The 21248-nt window shown below is 46.2% G+C and overlaps 1 protein-coding gene across 1 annotated transcript in view; it reads right to left on the minus strand.

Moving 5' to 3' along the window:
* Positions 1-12361, minus strand: part of LOC135029871 (uncharacterized) — a 55623-nt gene extending 43262 nt beyond the window's left edge. The window contains exons 1-5 of the mRNA XM_063953887.1: positions 11835-12361; positions 11293-11760; positions 11083-11205; positions 10574-11004; positions 9922-9973 (exon numbers count right to left, since the gene is read on the minus strand). Coding sequence (XP_063809957.1) covers positions 9922-9973; positions 10574-11004; positions 11083-11205; positions 11293-11760; positions 11835-12060 — 1300 coding nt within the window. The 5' untranslated portion in view covers positions 12061-12361. The remainder of the gene's footprint in view (positions 1-9921; positions 9974-10573; positions 11005-11082; positions 11206-11292; positions 11761-11834) is intronic.
* Positions 12362-21248: the final 8887 nt, after the last annotated feature.

The raw sequence follows: 21248 nt of genomic DNA on the forward strand, positions 1-21248 counted from the left end.
GTGTCGGCAGTCGGCAGGCAGTCCGTCCATCCATAATTGTATTATAATATATACCACCTAACCGTGGTTTTTTTTTCATTCTTTATACCGTCATAGTCAGTCATACTAGTTGTTACGAGTATACTACTATCTCTTTATCAACCAGTGTACAGTGCGGTAGTTCACGGCTGTGGCTACCTCTGTGTCGGCACTCGGCAGGCAGTCCGTCCATCCATAATTGTATTATAATATATACCACCTAACCGTGGTTTTTTTTTCATTCTTTATACCGTCATAGTGTCATACTAGTTGTTACGAGTATACTACTATCTCTTTATCAACCAGTGTACAGTGCGGTAGTTCACGGCTGTGGCTACCTCTGTGTCGGCAGTCGGCAGGCAGTCCGTCCATCCATAATTGTATTATAATATATACCACCTAACCGTGGTTTTTTTTTCATTCTTTATACCGTCATAGTGTCATACTAGTTGTTACGAGTATACTACTATCTCTTTATCAACCAGTGTACAGTGCGGTAGTTCACGGCTGTGGCTACCTCTGTGTCGGCAGTCGGCAGGCAGTCCGTCCATCCATAATTGTATTATAGTATATACCACCTAACCGTGGTTTTTTTTTCATTCTTTATACCGTCATAGTCAGTCATACTAGTTGTTACGAGTATACTACTATCTCTTTATCAACCAGTGTACAGTGCGGTAGTTCACGGCTGTGGCTACCTCTGTGTCGGAACTCGGCAGGCAGTCCGTCCATCCATAATTGTATTACAATATATACCACCTAACCGTGGTTTTTTTATACCACCTAACCGTGGCAGTCCGTCCATAATTGTATACTAGTATCCAATCCATCCATCTCCATTGTTTACCTGAGGTGCCTTTTAGTTCTGCCTATAAAATATGGAGAACAAAAAAGTTGAGGTTCCAAAATTAGGGAAAGATCAAGATCCACTTCCACCTCGTGCTGAAGCTGCTGCCACTAGTCATGGCCGAGACGATGAAATGCCAGCAACGTCGTCTGCCAAGGCCGATGCCCAATGTCATAGTACAGAGCATGTCAAATCCAAAACACCAAATATCAGAAAAAAAAGGACTCCAAAACCTAAAATAAAATTGTCGGAGGAGAAGCGTAAACTTGCCAATATGCCATTTACCACACGGAGTGGCAAGGAACGGCTGAGGCCCTGGCCTATGTTCATGGCTAGTGGTTCAGCTTCACATGAGGATGGAAGCACTCAGCCTCTCGCTAGAAAACTGAAAAGACTCAAGCTGGCAAAAGCACCGCAAAGAACTGTGCGTTCTTTGAAATCCCAAATCCACAAGGAGAGTCCAATTGTGTCGGTTGCGATGCCTGACCTTCCCAACACTGGACGTGAAGAGCATGCGCCTTCCACTATTTGCATGCCCCCTGCAAGTGCTGGAAGGAGCACCCGCAGTCCAGTTCCTGATAGTCAGATTGAAGATGTCAGTGTTGAAGTACACCAGGATGAGGAGGATATGGGTGTTGCTGGCGCTGGGGAGGAAATTGACCAGAAGGATTCTGATGGTGAGGTGGTTTGTTTAAGTCAGGCACCCGGGGAGACACCTGTTGTCCGTGGGAGGAATATGGCCGTTGACATGCCAGGTGAAAATACCAAAAAAATCAGCTCTTCGGTGTGGAGGTATTTCACCAGAAATGCGGACAACAGGTGTCAAGCCGTGTGTTCCCTTTGTCAAGCTGTAATAAGTAGGGGTAAGGACGTTAACCACCTCGGAACATCCTCCCTTATACGTCACCTGCAGCGCATTCATAATAAGTCAGTGACAAGTTCAAAAACTTTGGGTGACAGCGGAAGCAGTCCACTGACCAGTAAATCCCTTCCTCTTGTAACCAAGCTCACGCAAACCACCCCACCAACTCCCTCAGTGTCAATTTCCTCCTTCCCCAGGAATGCCAATAGTCCTGCAGGCCATGTCACTGGCAATTCTGACGAGTCCTCTCCTGCCTGGGATTCCTCCGATGCATCCTTGCGTGTAACGCCTACTGCTGCTGGCGCTGCTGTTGTTGCCACTGGGAGTCGATGGTCATCCCAGAGGGGAAGTCGTAAGCCCACTTGTACTACTTCCAGTTGCTTAACATTGTGTCGGCCACTAGGGTCGCTTATCTTACTCACACAGCGACCTCGGTGCAAATTTTAGGACTAAAAATAATATTGTGAGGTGTGAGGTATTCAGAATAGACTGAAAATGAGTGTAAATTATGGTTTTTGAGGTTAATAATACTTTGGGATCAAAATGACCCCCAAATTCTATGATTTAAGCTGTTTTTTAGTGTTTTTGGAAAAAAACACCCGAATCCAAAACACACCCGAATCCGACAAAAATAATTCGGTGAGGTTTTGCCAAAACGCGTTCGAACCCAAAACACGGCCGCGGAACCGAACCCAAAACCAAAACACAAAACCCGAAAAATTTCAGGCGCTCATCTCTACTATTTACTGAGTCGGGCAAGTTGTCTGTCTTTGTATTTTGTATTGTCTGTCTGCATAATGAGTAAGGCACCAGCAAAAACTAAAAAGCAGTTTCACTGCAAGGTCTGTAACAGTGTGTTACCGGATGGATCTACCACATGTACAGTATGTTTTGTGAATTCAGCTACAAATACAATTTCCGCTCCGGTTTCAAAGCCAGTTTCATCCCCGGACCCGCCATGGGCTATGCTAGCAGATGTCCTGGCTGGATTGCAATCAGAATTGGCCGCCACTCGGCAAGAGCTGGAGGCGGCAAGATCGGAGTCTAGGGTGAGACCGCTAGAACTACCGGAGGGGTCTCAGCCTTACCAAAAGTCCAAGTCCTCTTTGGGTAGAAGGGATAAGTTTCATTTGTCTTATGATTTACCAGTTTCTGCTATGTTGCTTTCTGATGATTCTATGCCAGACCTCACTGCGCAAGATGAGGGTGAGGAGGGCGAAGTAGACCAGCAGTCAGATGGTGACGATTTTGACAGCTCGGACATTGATAATCTCATCAGAGTGGTGCGTCAGTCTCTGAAGTTTACAGTTCCAGAGTCTGTGACAGCTACATGGGAGAATCCGCCATTGGTGGATTCGTCTGTGTCTAAACTTACAAAGAAATTAACCATACCAGTACCAACTGCTACTACGCTTAAGGACCCTTCGGACCGTAAAATAGAAGCTATACTAAAGTCCATGTATATAGCAGCAGGAGTGTTGCTTAGACCTGGGTTGGTTGGCATTTGGGTAACTAAGGCGCTAATGGTATGGATAACAGATCTCAAGTCTGCCCTAAGTGATGATCACCTTATACTTCTCACTGATCAAATCTGGGAAGCTGCTGACTATCTATGTACAGCTTCTACTGACGTCTGTCAGCTCACTTCTCGCCTTTCATCGTCGCTAGTTACAGCACGACGAGCACTCTGGCTGCGTTCTTGGCAAGCGGAGGCGGAGGTCAACAAAGGTATAGAGGCGTTACCTTACGGTGGCGAGAAGTTGTTTGGTCCTGAATTGGGCAAATGGATTTCTGAGGCCACGGGAGGAAAGTCTGTTTTCTTACCATTGCCTCCAACAGTACCTAGACGGAGATATTCTGGACCTGCGTTCAAATCCTTTAGACATCAGTCCTTTCGCGGGCGTGGCAGAGGAACGGCCACACCTGGTAGACGAGGTCGGGGACGTGGTTTCCAACAAACCAACACCAGTCGTCAGGACGCTAAGGTCACCGACAAGTCAGTGGCATGACGGGCTCCCAGCCCATCTCGGATCTCCAATTGTGGGAGCACGCCTTCAGACGTTCCAGTTGGCGTGGCTCCAGACGTCCACAGATGGGTGGATCCGCAATTTAGTGTTAAAAGGTTACAAAATAGAGTTCGATTGTCTCCCGCCAATGCGGTTTTTCAAGACAGAACTGCCTGTGTCGGACGACAAGAAGGCGGTTCTGCAGATTGCCATTCAGTCTCTGCTGGATGCAGCAGTTTTGATTCCGGTCCCTGTACACCAACAAGGTCAGGGTTATTATTCCAGTCTGTTTGTGGTACCAAAGCCGGATGGCTCGGTCAGGTCAATATTGAACTTAAAGGGTCTCAATCAGTACGTCACTTTCTACAGATTCAAGATGGAATCTCTGCGTTCAGTAATTGCAGGTCTAGAGCCACAGGAATTCATGATTGCACTGGATATCAAGGATGCGTACTTACACATTCTGATTTGGCCACCTCATCAGAGGTTCTTGCGATTTGCAATACGGCAGAACCATTACCAGTTTCAGGCTCTACCATTTGGCCTCTCGTCAGCGCCTCGGGTATTCACCAAGGTGATGTCTGTGATGATAGCTCATCTCAGATCCCTGGGAGTGATAATTGTTCCACACTTGGACGATTTGCTCATCAAAGCTCCGTCTCAACAAATGCTCCTCCAACAGGCGTTGCTAACATACAATGTACTGGTTCAGCATGGTTGGATTGTCAACTTCAAGAAATCACATCTGATTCCGTCTCAACGACTTCAATTCCTAGGTATGATTCTCGATACGGTAAATCAAAGAATTTACCTACCAGAACAGAAAGTACAGGTCATTCGCCATCTAGTACAATTAGTGCTCAAGCCACGCACAGTCTTGGTTCATTTGTGCATTCGTCTCTTAGGCACAATGGTGGCGGCTTTCGAAGCACTTCAGTTCGGAAGATTTCACTCACGTCCTTTTCAACTGGATGTGCTCGCACAGTGGTCGGGCTCGCATCTGCAGATTCACCACAGGGTGAGGTTGTCGCCACAGGCCAGAGTGTCTCTACTCTGGTGGCTCAAAGTACACAATCTAACCGCAGGGAAACGGTTCGGCGCCTGGAATTGGATAATTCTCATGACGGACGCGAGTCTCAGAGGTTGGGGAGCTGTAGTTCAAAATTATCAGCTCCAGGGTCTCTGGGCGGATCACGAAAGATTGCTGTCTATAAATGTCCTGGAACTCCGGGCAATTTACAATGCGCTACGACAAGCAGTGCACATGCTTCGGTCTCAGACTGTTCAGGTGCAATCAGACAATGCGACGGCGGTCGCATACATCAACAAACAAGGAGGAACGAAAAGCCGCATGGCAATGCGGGAAGTAGCTCAAATCCTCAGTTGGGCCGAGTATCACCAAGTGATATTGTCGGCAGTGTTCATTCCGGGAGTAGACAACTGGGAGGCGGATTATCTCAGCCGTCGGGATTTTCATCCAGGAGAATGGGCATTAAATCCAGAAGTGTTTCACTTGCTGGTCCAGAGGTGGGGTTACCCTCAAGTGGACCTGATGGCATCTCGCCACAATCATCAAATGCCCCAGTATGTGTCCAGAATGAGAGATCCAAAGGCAGTGGCGGTGGATGCTCTCACAATCGCGTGGCCGTACAGCCTCGTGTATCTGTTTCCACCGTTTCCGCTGCTCCCTCTGTTGCCAAAACAGATCAAAATAGAGTCCGTCACAGTCATACTAGTGGCGCCTCATTGGCCTCGGAGAGCTTGGTTCTCGGATCTCCGCGGACTACTCGCAGACGATCCTTGGCCGCTCCCACTACGTCTGGACCTGTTACAACAGGGTCCGTTCCTTTACCCCGATTTAGAGCGGCTGTGTTTGACGGGGTGGCTGTTGAGACCGCCCTCTTAAGAAGAGAGGGCATTCCAGAAACGGTTATACCAACCATGTTACGAGCTAGGAAGCCGGTTACGGCAGCTCATTATTACAGAATTTGGCGTGCCTATATAGGTTGGTGTGAAGCTCGGAAGTTTCCAACTTCATCTTTCAAGTTATCCCGTCTTTTGTTATTTCTACAGATGGGGTTAGATGGAGGACTGCGTTTATACACACTAAAAGTGCAGATATCTGCGTTGTCAATTTACTTTCAAAGAAGATTGGCTCTATTGCCATCGGTACACACTTTTCTGCAAGGTGTCCTCAGAGTACAGCCTCCATTCATTCCACCTACTGCGCCATGGGACTTGAATCTGGTTTTAGATTTCTTACAGTCTTTATATTTTGAACCCTTACAACAAGTGGATATTAAGTTTCTCACTTGGAAAACAATTTTTCTCCTAGCCTTAGCTTCAGCAAGGCGTGTTTCAGATTTGGGTGCCTTGTCATGCAAGCCACCGTATTTGGTGTTTCATGATGACAGAGCGGAACTTCGGACGAATCCCGCTTTCCTACCAAAAGTATTGTCATCTTTTCACATCAATCAACCAATAGTAGTTCCTGTATTAGCAGGAGATTCTGGAACCTTGGATGTGGTACGCGCACTACGCGTTTATGTATCCCGAACGTCTACAGTTCGTAAGACGGATACATTGTTTGTTCTCTACGATGCTGCCAAGATGGGTTGGCCAGCTTCTAAGCAGACCTTATCCAGATGGATAAAACTGACCATACGTCAGGCTTACCTTCATGCTAGGTTACAGCCGCCTACATCAGTAACAGCTCATTCCACACGTTCTGTGGGAACGTCATGGGCAGCTGGTCGTGGAGCTTCTACGACACAGCTTTGCCGTGCGGCTACATGGTCTTCAGTGCACACGTTTGTGCGCTTTTACAAGTTTGATACTTTTGCGGCATCAACATCTAGCTTTGGCCGCCTAGTGTTACAGGTGCCAAACAGCTCTCCCGCCCACGGGGGAAGCTTTGGTACGTCCCAAGAGTACTCCAGTGACCCCTAGTGGATGAATAAGAAAATAGGATTTTGGTACTTACCAGGTAAATCCTTTTCTTTGAATCCATAGGGGGCACTGGACGCCCACCCAGAGCAGTTTTACCTGGCTTGTGGTAAGTTCAGGGGATCTTATGGTAACACACTCTCACCGACTGGTTCAAATTATCAAGTTCTAATCGGTTATGGTGTCAACTGTTTAGTTGTCAGTAACGTTATGTGTCAACTTTATTGTTGTCAGTTATGTTATATGTAATTCTCCATTGTCAACCTCTCTATAGCTCCTGTTTGGCTCAGTAAAAAACACTGAGGTACTCTGGGATATGGAGGGGAGGAGTAGTTCCAAATTTAATTTATTCAGTGCCTTGTTCCTGCGGAAACCGTCCATATCCCAAGAGTACTCCAGTGCCCCCTATGGATTCAAAGAAAAGGATTTACCTGGTAAGTACCAAAATCCTATTTTTACACAACATATGTGCCGCAAACCGTTTGCCGGTGACTCTTCGTCGCAGGGCTTTCCACCACGGGAACCCTTCCTCTTCTCCACCGGTGGGTATGGATGAAGGCGATGAATCTCGAAGGACGCTTATCGACATGTTTTTTTCCTCTGCATGTGAGTATACTTGTAATATTTGTATTTTCATGTAAACTGAGATTGTCATATTCTAAAAAAAATTTTTTATTTATGTATTACAGAGTTGGCCAGTTGACGTCGTGTTGACGTCCAGTTAACGTCCTGTTGACGGCCCTTCTCATGAACATTTACGTCCCATTGACGTCCTGTTATCCCCAGTTGTTTCCTGTTGTTGGGTTGCCGCAGTTATTGTGCAAGTTTACCCCCATCTACCATGGACGTCCTATTTGTGATGTGGACCTGAACCACCGCCATGTTACAGAGCCACCCTCAGGTGAGATGTATTGCCCAAAACTCCATCTTGTCTGAGTAACCTGTGTGTATGCGCAGTGTTGCTAGGACCTCTTGTTCTTTCCCAGGGTGGAGGAAACGCTCTCAAATTACCTGGTACTTAATCCTTTTTCACTTCCACAGGTCTTACGAAGAAGCCTTCCCAAAGTGCTGTACCAAGCGTGGATGTGAAGTGACACGACAGTACCCCAGCTGTACCATGGCCGGCCTACTTGTGATGTGGACCTGAACCTCCGCCATATTGCAGAGACACCACTCAGGTGAGATGTATTGCCCAAAACTCCCTCTTGTCCAAGTAACCCAGGCATGTCCAAACTACGGTTCTCCTGCATTTGCAAAACTGCCTCTCTAATCATGCCCTGACACAGCAATGCTTACGCTGTGTCAGGGCATGCTGGGATGTGTAGTTTCTCAACCGCGGAAGGATTGCATTTGGGACAAAGGCCGATGTAACCTGTTTGTTTGCAATGTTGCTGGTACCTGTTATTTTCCTCGAAGGATGACACTATTACAAATACCTGGAACCTCATACTGTTCTCTACCACAGGTCTTACGGAGTAGCCTTCCCAAAGTGCTGTACCCAGCATGGATGTGAAGTAACACGACAGTACCCCAGCTGTACCATGGACGGCCTACTTGTGATGTGGACCTGAACCTCCGCCATGTTGCAGAGACACCACTCAGGTGAGATGTATTGTCGGAGTATCCTGTGTGTATGCGCAAGTGTTGCTGGTACCTCTTGTTCTTTTCCGGGAAGGAGGAAACGCTTTAAAATTACCTTGTACTTAATCCTTTTTCCCTTCCACAGGTTCTATGGAGTAGCCGTCCCAAAGTTAAAAGTACCCAGGATGGATGTAAAGTGACACTACAGTACCCCAGCTATACCATGGACGGCCTCCTTGTGATGTGGACCTGACCCTCCGCCCTGTAACAGAGACCTCCCTCAGGTGAGATGTATTGGCCAAAACTCCCTCTTGTCCGAGTAACCCAGGCATGTCCAAACTGCGGCCCTCTAGCTTTTGTGAAACTACATATCAAATCATTCCCTGACACAGCTTTGCTGTCAGAGAATGCTTACGCTGTGTTAGGGCATGTTTGGATGTGTAGTTTCACAACTGCTGGAGGATTGCATTTTGGACAATGACAGGGTGTAACCTGTTTTTGTTTGCAATGTTGCTGGTACCTGTTCTTTTCCATGATGGAAGACACTATTCCAAATACCTTGAATTTAATACTATTTCTCTTCCACAGGTCCTACGAAGTAGCCCTCACAAAGTTAAAAGTACCCTCTCTGGATGTAAAGTGACACTACAGTCCCCACCTTCAACCATGGACAGCCTACCACAAGACCTTCAATACCACCGCATCTCTGAAATGCCCTATTTTACATTTCATTTATTAATAATTTAAAGAAAAAACACAAAACTTCTAAATTTAACAATTTAATGAAGAAAATTACACTTGAATTTTATTTTGTAAGAAAAAATAAATTGTAATAAAACAAAAAAGAAGTGTTTGTTCTTCTTTATACGTTCCTTTTTCTTGTGTGGATATCTGTTAAAAAAAATAATTCCATATTAAGTAAAGGCACTGTAATGATGTCATGTTCACATTCCTTTCCCAAGAACATTTGTGGAACCACACAGTCCAGCAACACCCATTGCTGGACTGTGTTTTTCCCCAAGGGCAGGCGGTCCAAAGTGGCAGAGTCGTGGTGTCAGTGTTCAGCACTTTGACACGCCTGCACTTGTGGAACCACACAGTCCAGCAACACCCATTGCTGGACTGTGTTGTTCCCCAAGGGCTAGCGGTCCAAAGTGGCAGAGTCGTGGTGTCAGTGTTCAGCACTTTGACACGCCTGCACTTGTGGAACCACACAGTTCAGCAACACCCATTGCTGGACTGTGTTGTTCCCCAAGGGCTAGCGGTCCAAAGTGGCAGAGTCGTGGTGTCAGTATTCAGCACTTTGACACGCCTGCACTTGTGGAACCACACAGTCCAGCAACACCCATTGCTGGACTGTGTTGTTCCCCAAGGGCTAGCGGTCCAAAGTGGCAGAGTCGTGGTGTCAGTGTTCAGCACTTTGACACGCCTGCACTTGTGGAACCACACAGTCCAGCAACACCCATTGCTGGACTGTGTTGTTCCCCAAGGGCTAGCGGTCCAAAGTGGCAGAGTCATGGTGTCAGTGTTCTGCACTTTGACACGCCTGCACTTGTGGAACCACACAGTCCAGCATGACCCATTGCTGGACTATGTTGTTCCCCAAGGGCAGGTGGGACAAAGTTTCTTGAATATATACATTGAAACAGGGCTTTACTCACCTTGGTACGCACAACACGAACTACGCTGTCCACGACAATTTTTCAACCATTCCTATGAAGAATTCAGAAAGAAACACTAGTGAATAGTCAATTGTCACAAAAATGAATGCCTAATTTACACAAATTCACAAGGGAGTTTTATTTGAAAAAAAAAAAGTGGTATCAGATTAGCTCTTTGGCCCATCATATATGTAACCACGAGGAGCTTTCATCAGTTACCACACTCATACATGCCCGCGCATGAATGTCTAGACATAGCTCCTTGGTAGTACCCGGACGTGTGGGGGGGGGGGGGGGGGGAGAACAGAAATTTTAAACAATAGTAAGAAAAAAAAAAATAATGGGAGGGAGAGAAAGAGAAACATGAAAAACATTGGAAATAATAAAATAATACGACCGCGATATGGTGTGTGGGGGCTGTCCGGATTCTCTTCCTCCTGAAGTGGCGACGGTGTCCTGGGCGGCTGTGGAGTGCATTGTCTTGGCCTTGGTGGCCGTGCTGGTGTAGATGTTGTGGCCGGTGTTGGTGGTGGAGGCATCTGGTGAGTGGGGTACATCCCTGTATATCCTTGGTACAGCTGTGACAGGATTGTGGTGGAGCAAGGGCAGGAGGCGTCAGTGTGGCTTGTGGTGGCGGATGTGGTGGTTGAACAGCATGTTGATGAGCTGGCTCTGGGAGTTTTTCATAGATCATCTGTAGCGTTGTTGCGATGATCTGGTGGTTGGCTGCGGAATGTCGCTGGCTCTCCGACATGTTCTGAATGCTGTGTGACTGGCATGCAGTGTTATCCACCAGCCGGTTGATGGATGTGACCAGAACGTGAAGGATGTCCATAGTTTGCCTTTGATCTTCCTGCCTGGTCTTTCGTGTTTCTGCTGTGCTGTCGGCAAGAGCCTTCTGCATGTCAACCATACTGGTTTCCATCTTCTCCATTGTCTTCTCAATGGCCTCCAGTCTGGTATCAACGACATCCGTAAAATTATCCTGGCGGGCATTCATCTCTGCTGCCAGGGTGTTTACCCTCTGAATATTTGAGGGATCCTGCCCTTGCTGAATGTCTGCCACCAATTGCATTTGTGCAGCTGAAAAGAAAATTAGAAATTAGAATACACATTCATACATATGTTTGAAGCTTCACAATTTGTTATATAATTACTCACACAGGGATATAGAAACTGCGGGCTGCTGCACTTCCACCTCGTCGTCCGACTCATCCTGTAAGAGATCCGGCCTGAAGTAGGGACCAATCCCTGATGCCAATCTGCTGCTGGTCCGTGGCACCTCTGTTAGCAAAAGAAAAAACACAAAAATAAAGTTAATAAACTATACAAAAATGGTGACACCCCCCCCACCAAAAAAAATATATTAACCTTCTCCATTCTGTGGTGCCACTGCTCCAGGAGCTTCACTGGTCCTCAATTCTGGAGACTTTTCTTGGGTATGGCTGGATGCGTCTGCACGGCTGTCATCAAACCCTAGAAAAATCTCGTCGGTTAACCCTGTCGACTCAAACAGTTCAGGTGATGGGTCCACAAGGGTACTGTCTTCTTGAGGCTCTTGTGTCACAGTCTCTGAGCTCCTGGAGAGATCACGAGCTGGTGATGCCCTGCGTGCAGGTGATGTAGTTTGGCGCCCAGGTGGTGGTGTGGGCGCTGACGATGTCTGGCGCGCAGGTGATGGTCTGCGCGCTGACAATGTCTGGCGCGCAGGTGACGTTCTGCGTGCTGATGCCTGCCGCGCAGGTGATGGTCTGTGCGCTGGCGATGTCCAGCGTGCAGGTGATGGTCTGCGCGCTGGTGATGTCCTGCGCGCAGGTGATGTCCTCTGGGCAGGCGTGTCTAGGGGAAAGAACAAAAACATTAGCAAATAAAAACAAAAAAGTTTAGTATAGCTCATCTGAATGTATTCTTACCATCACGCCTCCTTTTGGACTGCTTGTCTCCCACCGTCTTCCGTCTTCTGGGCGGTTCTTCCTTCTCGGGAAAGTCAGCAGGACGGGTGGAGTCCACACCTCCGCAAACTCCTTGGACCATGACAGGGTTCATGCGCCTTTTTATAACTTCCTCCCAGGGCAGCCACTTGAAATTGAGAGGCGGACCACCTCCGGTAGCTGTCTCATGTCGGCGCTGAATCCCCATCTTTTTCTTGGTCTATCTACGGCAATCACTGTACCGCTTCATGCAGTTTCTGGTGCTCCGGCAATTTCCAGATATTGCAGTGACTTGTCTCGCGATGGCATCCCAGATGTTTATCTTCGTCTTTGCTGCTGTTGTCTGTGCCCTTGGTCCATACAGAACGTTGTAGGACCTGTTGCCGCCATCCACTAGGACACAGTTTTCCGCCTCGGTGTATCTGGGTCCACGCGGATTCTTGTAATGAAGTAACCAATTTACCATTATTGAGCACAATTCACACATCCAAGAAATTTACAGTAACCAGATGCATAGAAAAAGTTAATTTTGCAGAACAGGTAGATGCATTATGTGTCTCAATAAGTTGTTTAAACAATTCTTGACTCCCAGTCCATACAATAAACAAGTCGTCTATGTATCTACTACACAGCAATAATAGACATGAATGTCAATGTTAGTTGTACAGTATTTATTGGAGTGTAAGTGATCTGCTTTCAGAGGTGTCCTGCAGACCACCCTTTTGGAGTGTACACTTCTAAATGGTACACTAAAGCCCCCGCGGTGTGCAGCTGTTCCCGCCCTCTGTGAGCCAACATTGTCCGTCCTCCTGCGTGCGTTCCCCGGCTCAGCCCTATAGACCGGTCTCCGCTTCCCGCCAGCAGCTGCTGCATTACCCGCCAAAGTTGAAAATCCCGGAGAGGACTCGCAGATCCCGCAGCTGACCCCCTCCCCGGCCGGAGAAGGGGAATCCACACAATCTCAATTACGAACATCCTGCTCACGTGACACAGCACGTGACGCGGCAACCAGGAAGCCACAGACGGGACCCGAGAAGAACAGCGGCTGCTGGATCCGAACGGGGACCGAGACGAGATGGACAAGGCAGGCAAAGACACCGGAGGACGTGGGCACGGAAGCTGGCGGTAGGCGCGTCTGCGTACCCCCGGTGGTAATTATGAAAAAACAGCCCCACACCCGCCACCTCCAGCGGTGCACACAATAAGGGACTGACAGGCGGGACGCCGCACTAGTCACACTCCCTAGACATACTGACCCTATACAGCCTCAGAAGCAACATAGGTAATTACCACACCTATGGTAAAGGTGAACCCAATAGGGCACACCTGACATTTACCTGAGTAGGAGACATTTAGACTGAGTATACCATTAGGAGGGTATACCATGTAAAGGGTGGTCTGCAGGACCACTTACACTCCAATAAATACTATACAACTAACATTGACATTCATGTCTATTATTGCTGTGTAGAGAGATACTCACTCACAACCAGTCCCCATATACCCACATCCCTTCCTCTCCTGCTGCATCCCTTCCCCTCTGCCCACCCCCCCCCCCCCCCACCCTCTACCTCCCCCACAGAGTGCACTGACCATACCTCAAACCAAATACCTGATCAGGAGATAGGACACCTCCAGGTCTAGCAGCACCTATCCCCACTGTTCCCTAGTGAGCGCAGTCTCCTCCCACTCCACGAAAAGTCTATGTATCTACGATAGACGAAAATGTGTTGAGTAATATCAGGATTAGTAAAAAATAATTTTGTATCGACATCATGCATAAAAGCATTCGCGTACGATGGGGCCACGCTGGACCCCATCGCACAACCGGCTAGCTGGATAAAGAATTGTTTATTAAAGTAGAAATAGTTCCTAGTTAACACTAAACGTAATAACTGTACAAAAATTTCTACTGTAGGGCCTGTATATAAAGGATTACTGCCAATAGGGCGCCGAACCAACAAAATCCCTTCTTCATGCTGTATGCACGTGTATAAACTTACTACGTCCACACAGCAAAGAAGACTGCCCTCAGGAATGGTGGGTAAATTGTCCAAGAGACGCAAAAAGGGTGAAGTGTCCTTTAAATGAGTGTGCGTATTCTGTATGCATGGCTGTAACAAAGAATCTAACCAAACAGAAATACAGTAGTCTGATATAACGAGCCTTGCGCCGATATTATCGGGCGGCCTGGTGGGTGGAGCATATCCTTGTGTACACAATCTGTCATCTATTCGATATAGAATGATAGATTGTGTTCCGGCGTCGGTGAGAGGAGGAGTTCGTGATAAACGTCTCTTGCAGTGTGATGGATTTTTCTGCTTGACACCATCTCTCCTATAGGTCTTAATGAGAGTTTAGGACTGCAATGCTTTCTAGGATTTATATTTTGTTTTCTAAATCACATTATGTCTGCATATCTGCATTTGCTTATATTATTGCTCTCTGTGTACCAGATTTTCTTTTGTACCTTGTCCGTGTTTTCTGTATGTTCTTATTTGTCTGATTGATTGCCAGTTGCAGGTGTGACTCCTGCTTGGTAACCTTTTTAAACCTGTTTGTATCACTGCTGTGTTTATCTCCTGATGAAAGGGGTCCGTCCCCTGAAACGTAGAGACTAATAAAACTTCATTCAAAAGTCTTCTAGTGCCGCCTGCTCCCTGGAGAATTTGGTTTTTCATTTATGCTTGTGAGGAGGGTGATAAAGCTAAATATTTATCCTTTAACACAAGCTATTTACTAATACCGTGAAGCCGTAATGGCCGCTAAACCTCGTGCACGTGTTACGCACTTTGTACGCTATTTGCGTACAAAGACCTTGCACGTGGTACGCAAGTTACGTACACACGCTACGCTGGGTGTACGGAATACACACAGCGAGCGCACACACAGTCAATAACCTTTAAAACCTTAAACACAGAGTATGCTTATACTGTAAACCTTAGCATTGAGGTACTGTAATGATATAACACTGATTAACCTTAGTATTTAAGCCAGCTGTTTGAGCGATTTGAGATGCTCAGAAACCCTTAGTAATAAATGGTGAAACACACAAACACTTGTTAAGGTTCCAACACCTTACTAGATGATTTTAGTGTGTAAAAGGGAAAAGAAAACAGTTTACAGCTTATACACTACAGACCTAACATTAATAACTAAACAGAATAACTAAACAGAAATATACACAATAGCGAACGATCGCAAACACAAATACATAGAATAAGAATGAATGGCTTACATTAAACGGGTAACAAAGTGGCCACAGAGAACATACCATACGGGGGAACACTCGCTAGCGCAACCAGATCCAGTCCTCCAATTATCCGACTGATAAATGTTGATGAGAGAGAGTACTGGCCGGTCAGGGGACAGTGGCCTTTATATACACAACATACAGTACACTACAATGGGCCCTACAATCTCATTGTTCATTGGACACAGGAATGTGTCTCTGCATTATAACAAAAGGTCATAGGTGGATTTGAACAGGTGGGCTGTGACTATTTCAAACTGCTCAGGTGGGAGGTATCCATAGGATTCCCGCCGCATGGATAATGAACTGCAAATACAGTAAATGTCCATAAACTTCTTATAGACATAACTATACGCAGGAGCGATTAATCTCTTCCTAACCAACACCGGAATGTTTCTAATAAAATACTCTTCAGTTAGGTACTAGACACCACCGTTCAACCTTTGCCTGACCCTTCATATCATGCAAAGAGGAATTCCCAAGTCCCCGAACCATTTACACTAAACATACTTGCAGATATTATTAAGGGGAATACTATCTACAAAACACGCTATATGGGTTAACTATGCTATAAACGAGTCGCCAGCTACAGGCTCACAAACTCCGCCGTAAATACCCACATTATGCGCACTATCGCTGGAGCGATATTACGCAACTTGTGGATGTGTGCACGTACGGCGGACTGAGTGCACGCGCAGCGGGCATGTGCATGGGGTTAGTATATGGCAATGTGAAGCATGATATTTTTCGACTTTGACAGTCCACCCTTTGGCAGTCACCAATAACTGCCACTTTCTATACAATTCAAACAGAAAAATATATGTCATCATGGAATACCTTTTTATGATTGGGTAGAGGGAGGAGAGGAGAAGGTGGGAAAGATATAACCTAGTGAGATAGTGAAAGCATGTGTGTATGAAATCCATGTCTGAGGGGTCATGTATCATCGTGCCGTACGTGTTCTAAATCAAGCTTCGAGGTATTGCGAAGTATACATTTGAATCCTTCTTATCCCGTATTAAGGGTCTGTGGATGGGCTGTCAAACTCTACCGAGCTCTTTCCGGCTTTTGGTTACAACAAATGGGGTGCACATTAGTTGATGATACATGAAGGGGGAGAATATGTGAATGCTAATATGTGAAAATCACCTGTCAACTATGCGGGGTACTACCTGGGGGTTGTAGAGATGAAGATAAGAAACAAGCATTATAAATGCAGTCATATGATTATGTGAGATTTAGTATGCAGTCGCCGATTGGGGTCTTGTCGATGTCTTGTCTGATGTCTTGTCCGGATCGTCGTATCTTTACTGTAGCTTTGAGGTTTATTGGCAAACAGAAAGCTTCTTCAAGTGTCCATAAAAAAAAAGAATTACAGTCTCTAAAAGCTCGTTAGGTGTCTGTGACACAGTTCATCAGTGGTCTTGTATAAACGGTCATCAAATTCTTCTTCCAGGCGGATCTCTTGGTACCTCGGAGAAAAGCAAAGGAGAAACGGGTGAAAGAAACGGACCGTGGAATCACATTTTATCACAACATTGTCTCGATTGCCGGGTAATAAATAAAATTAGTTGTTGTTACAATGCCCTCACTCCTCAGACTCATCACCTTGGTACTACGCTTGCAATTCATTAAACTCCGAACACATCTGAATACCAGACCAATCAATATGATAACTCCCAGGATACACAAGAGGAATTTCCCTACGGCCATGATGACGCCCTGAGCCCATTCTCCTAAACCTGAGAACCAATTTCGTGGGTTCAACCATGATACCCAGCCGGTTAGTTCATTACCCACAGCAGCGAGTGTAAGATTGTGCCTCCTTCGAAACTCCCACTTTAATTGCAATATATCATCCATTTTTCGATCTATAACCTCGGTTGGGTCCTCAGTGCTGTTTGTGATATATGTACAACATTTCACGCCATACTGAGTTGCTAGGGTGACACAATACCCTCCTGTCACTGCTGTGAGGTAATTGAGAACCATTCTATGCTGGACCAGCTCTGTTTTGTAGGCTTGCAGCTCTCTCCCAGTATATCTGAAGGTGTCATCATACATCTCGGTGATATTGTCTATCAGGTTTGCTAGCGCATTAATATACCTATAATTTATAACTCCTCTGGCGGTACGGGTGATATCTAACACGAGTAGGAATTGAATCCCGGTGGATTCGTGGATCAAATCAGAGGCTGCATGCTCTGTCCTATCTACAAGGTGTCTCTTTACAATGTGTTCGTAATGAGTGTGAGTGTAAGGAGCTTGGGTACTGCGGTGAATGTCTTTCATTTTGTTATGGGTAATGGTCATTACTTCAGGCAATACTTTTCCAACGTAACACAATCCCTCTGAGTTTGGGGCAAGCCACTTATACGCCTTCCTCCCACATATGAAATATGCATCATCGGGGAGAACATATGGGATGGAAAATGACATAACCATATTACAAACCTTCCATGAAAACAGTCCTATCCCTAACTCTCTCATTTGTCTAGTACACGTATCAGGCTGTATGACATGTGCACAGTATCCTGGTGATACTTCTCCAACTCGCATGATCCTACTTCCTAGAGTGTACCTATACCGGAAATATTTTCCACTGTCGGCTATTTGGCGTATAAGTTCTGAGTCTAGGGGCATTCTGTCGGCTCTGTGTGAGAATGTCATGGTTTGGTTGTTCCATGACACTTCCCAATTTCCCGGCTTTCGGAGATTGGAAATGTTAAAACATATTAGGGACCTATCTATATGGTATTGGTGGAGCTTTAAACTAGGAGGACTAGAAATATTAAATCTCTTGTCCACCGGTCTCCCACCCTTTAACTCAAGTACCTCATCTACCGTTAAAGGATATGGCACTAGTCCTGACTTTCTATGACCTTGAGGTACTTGTGAGCATATCCAACAGTCTGTCTGATTTAACACTTTACCCACCAATGAGTGATAGTCACTCAATGGATGCCGGTCCATGTTGATATTAAAACGGGACTGACATTCCTTGATGCAACCGTCCTCAACTATGTTGTCACAATTCCTACAGATACAATTCTCTTCAGCTAACAATCCTTCACAATGTCTATTAATAACATGGCTACCAGATCGTTTTCTGATACTCGCCTTTGCTCTGTGATTGTGTTGCTCTTGGAATTCTACGCCTCCATCCTGATCATCAGATCCCATTCCAGATCCCTCTTTGGCCTCTCTGGTACTCTCACCGAAACAGACTGCTCTGGTCAACAACAGGGTCAACAGGAAAATCCGGAACACAGTCTCTTGGGGTAAGTCCATCTTAGAGGAGGAAAAGGAGTAGAATGAGAAGAGGGAAGGAGAAAAGGAGGGAGATGGGAGCTGGAGAAAATAACAAAAGGGAAAAAGAAATCTGGCTCGACAACCGCCTCCGATCTTATTGTTTTCAGTGCTCAGGTGCCGTCTCAACCTTCCTGGAACAGACACTCTAACGATACAATTTCCTCTACCGTCTGTTCTTTGTCACGGGACCTCTCTGGGTCAGCGACCTTCTTACAGTGAGACGAATGGACCCAAGTATCTCTCTCGGCAACCTTTAACGCTGTCGTGCTGGTCAATAATACTTGATATGGTCCTTCCCATCTGTCAATAAGGCAACCTGAGCGTAGAAAGTTTCGGATCATTACATAATCCCCAGGTTCAATGTCATGACAATTACTGTCTGGCAGATCAGGAATCACTAGCTTTAGGTTGTCATTTTGATTCTTTAACTGCTTACTCATCTTAACCAGATACTTTACAGTTACTTCATTGTTACATTTCAAATCATCCTGGGGGTCAATCATTACATGGGGTTGTCGACCAAACAGAATCTCAAAGGGAGACAGATTAAGAGGGGACCTGGGAGTGGTTCTGATACTATATAATACAAGTGGCAAAGCTTCCGGCCACAACAATCCTGTTTCAGCCATCACTTTGCTCAACTTGTTCTTAATAGTGCTGTTTACTCTTTCCACTTTCGCACTCGCCTGGGGGGCGGTACGGAGTATGCAGCTTACTATTAATTCCCATCAATTTACACATTACCTGAAAGACTTCACCTGTAAAATGGGTACCCCTATCTCTTTCAAGTATCCTAGGGATACCGTACCTGCACACAAATTCCTGCACAATTTTCTTTGCGGTAAATGTAGCGGTATTTGTGGCAGTGGGGAATGCTTCTACCCAATTTGAAAATACATCAATACAAACCAATACATACTTTAAATTTCTACAAGGTGGTAATTGTATGAATCAATTTGTATTACCTGGAAAGGACCATCTGTAGGAGGGATATGGGATGGTTCTGTTGGTATTGTCTTTCCGATATTCTTCCTCAAGCAGGTGAGACATGTCATCGCTCTTTTACCCGCATGGGAAGAAAATCCTGGCGCGCACCATAAGCTCTTACCAACTTACACATTCCTTCTTTGCCTAGATGAGTCAGCCCATGTGCCGCTTCTGCTAGACTTGGAAGATATGCTCTGGGTGCCACTGGCTTACCCTGTCCATCTGTCCAGAGTCCTGAGGACTCCTGGCCATATCCTTTTGACCTCCAAACTGCCTATTCTTGTGGTGAACACAAATTTTGCATTTCACACAATTTCTGTGTGCTTACAGTATTAAATACCATCAGTTATGTGGTGTCTGTCTGCATGGGGGTACTGGCTGCTGATTTAGCAGCTTCGTCTGCTCGGCTGTTACCAAGTGACACTGGGTCTTGGCTGTACGTGTGGGCTTTACACTTGATAACAGCCACTCTGTCAGGTTCCTGTATTGCTGCTAAAAGTCTTTTGATGTGGGTTGCATGTGCCACGGGTGTGCCAGCTGCCGTCATGAAATTTCTAAGGCGCCATAGGGCCCCGAAATCATGAACTACTCCAAAGGCGTACCTAGAATCTGTGTAGATATTGGCTGACTTACCTTTAGCCAATTCACACGCTCTGGTTAGGGCGACCAGCTCAGCAACTTGTGCTGAGTGAGGTGGGCCCAGGGGTTCCGCTTCTATGGTACCTTTGTCATCTACGACTGCGTATCCAGTACACAAGTCTCCCGAGTCCGTCTGTCTGTGACAACTACCGTCAGTGTAGAAAGTAACATCTACACCTTCTAGTGGATTGTCACTGATGTCAGGCCTTGCCGTGAAATTTTGGGTCAAATATTCCATACAATCATGTGAGTCAGTGTCTGTACTAAATCCTCCTTCACCATCATTCTCATCCCCCACCCTTTGTGCCTGTCCAGGCACACCTGGGAGATACGTTGCCGGATTTAGTGCACTGCATCTCTTTATGGTGAATGCCAATTCCCACCTTGTAAACCGTGCTGATGAGACGTGTCTGGTTTGGGCTGAATTTAGTAAGGCTGACACTGCATGAGGTGTATGAATTGTGAGGTTGTGTCCTAGCACTACATCTTCGCTTTTACTCACTAGCAATGCTATTGCTGCAACACTTCGCAAGCATGTGGGGAGGGATCGCGCTACCGTGTCTAGCTGAGCGCTGTAGTAGGCTACCGGCCTGCTGGCATAACCGTGCTTCTGGGTTAACACACCTGCCGCACATCCAGCATTTTCTGTACCGTACAGTTCAAAGGGTTTCCCATAATCTGGCATACCTAATGCTGGTGCCTGCGTTAGGCACTGCTTGAGTCTCTCAAATGCAAGTTCAGACTCATCTGTGTGCGAAATCCTATCTGGTTTGTTTGATGAGACCATCTCCTGCAAAGGTAGGGCTAGTATGGAAAATCCTGGGATCCAGTTACGACAGTACCCACACATTCCTAGGAACGTGCGAATCTGTTGCTGAGTCTGTGGCAGGGTCATGTCATGAATTGCCTGTACTCTATCAGTGGTGAGGTGTCTCAGTCCTTGTGTCAAACAATGCCCCAAATATTTTACCTTGGTCTGGCATAATTGCAACTTGTCCTTTGAAACCTTGTATCCTGTATCAGAAAGATGAAACAGAAGCTGTTTCGTGTCTCTCAAGGACGATTCGAGTGAATCAGAACACAGCAGTAAGTCGTCTACATACTGTATTAATATTGATCCACTCTCAGGTTGAAAGGATTGTAAACAATCATGCAAAGCCTGCGAGAAAATACTTGGGCTGTCGATGAAACCTTGTGGTAAACGA

The sequence above is a fragment of the Pseudophryne corroboree genome, chromosome 2 (genome assembly GCF_028390025.1).
Source record: "Pseudophryne corroboree isolate aPseCor3 chromosome 2, aPseCor3.hap2, whole genome shotgun sequence".
NCBI lineage: Eukaryota > Metazoa > Chordata > Amphibia > Anura > Myobatrachidae > Pseudophryne > Pseudophryne corroboree.